The sequence below is a fragment of the Arachis ipaensis genome, chromosome B10 (genome assembly GCF_000816755.2).
Source record: "Arachis ipaensis cultivar K30076 chromosome B10, Araip1.1, whole genome shotgun sequence".
Lineage (NCBI taxonomy): Eukaryota > Viridiplantae > Streptophyta > Magnoliopsida > Fabales > Fabaceae > Arachis > Arachis ipaensis.
In genome coordinates this window covers 86,799,095-86,799,620 of record NC_029794.2, presented here as the reverse complement: position 1 = coordinate 86,799,620, position 526 = coordinate 86,799,095, and the positions used below count along the sequence as shown (strand labels likewise).

The 526-nt window shown below is 43.0% G+C and overlaps 1 protein-coding gene across 1 annotated transcript in view; it reads left to right on the top strand.

Annotated features, from left to right (window-relative positions):
* LOC107620732 overlaps positions 352-526 on the top strand; it is a 26,643-nt gene continuing 26,468 nt past the window's right edge. Inside the window, exon 1 of the mRNA XM_016322858.1 lies at positions 352-510. Coding sequence (XP_016178344.1) covers positions 352-510 — 159 coding nt within the window. The remainder of the gene's footprint in view (positions 511-526) is intronic.

Genomic DNA, 526 nt, shown 5'->3' with positions numbered 1-526 from the left:
AATTTCTAAAAATTTGGACAGCATTCTGGCAGTAATTTAGACATTCCCGGAAAGCAAACAGCAATTTAAAATACAGTTCAGCATGGCAGCAATGAAAATCAGCATAATAGCACCATGATTCACATAAACACCACACCAGCATCATTCAATAAACAAGCAGCATTCAGAAAGTAAACAAGAACAGAGCACTTATCAGGCCTAGAATCCTCTAACCACATCCTATCTAGCTAATAGCATGTATCTCTATCTAATCTAACAAGCAGAATGAATCAACTAACTACTACAATTAACTAACAGAATTAAGAAAGGAAAGTAAAAATAGAGAACCAGTGATGAGGCAGGGGACCTAGAATGGTAGCAGGGATGGAGGGAGATGGGAATGGAAAGGAACTGAAGTGGTTCCGCTCAAGAAAGATGGTGATAGTGGCCTGCAGTGGCACAGATGACAGCGCGCAGAGCAGGGCAGCAAAGAGCAGAGGCGTGGCGCAGAGGCAGAGGAAGAGTGTGGTGGTCAGAGCAGATAGTG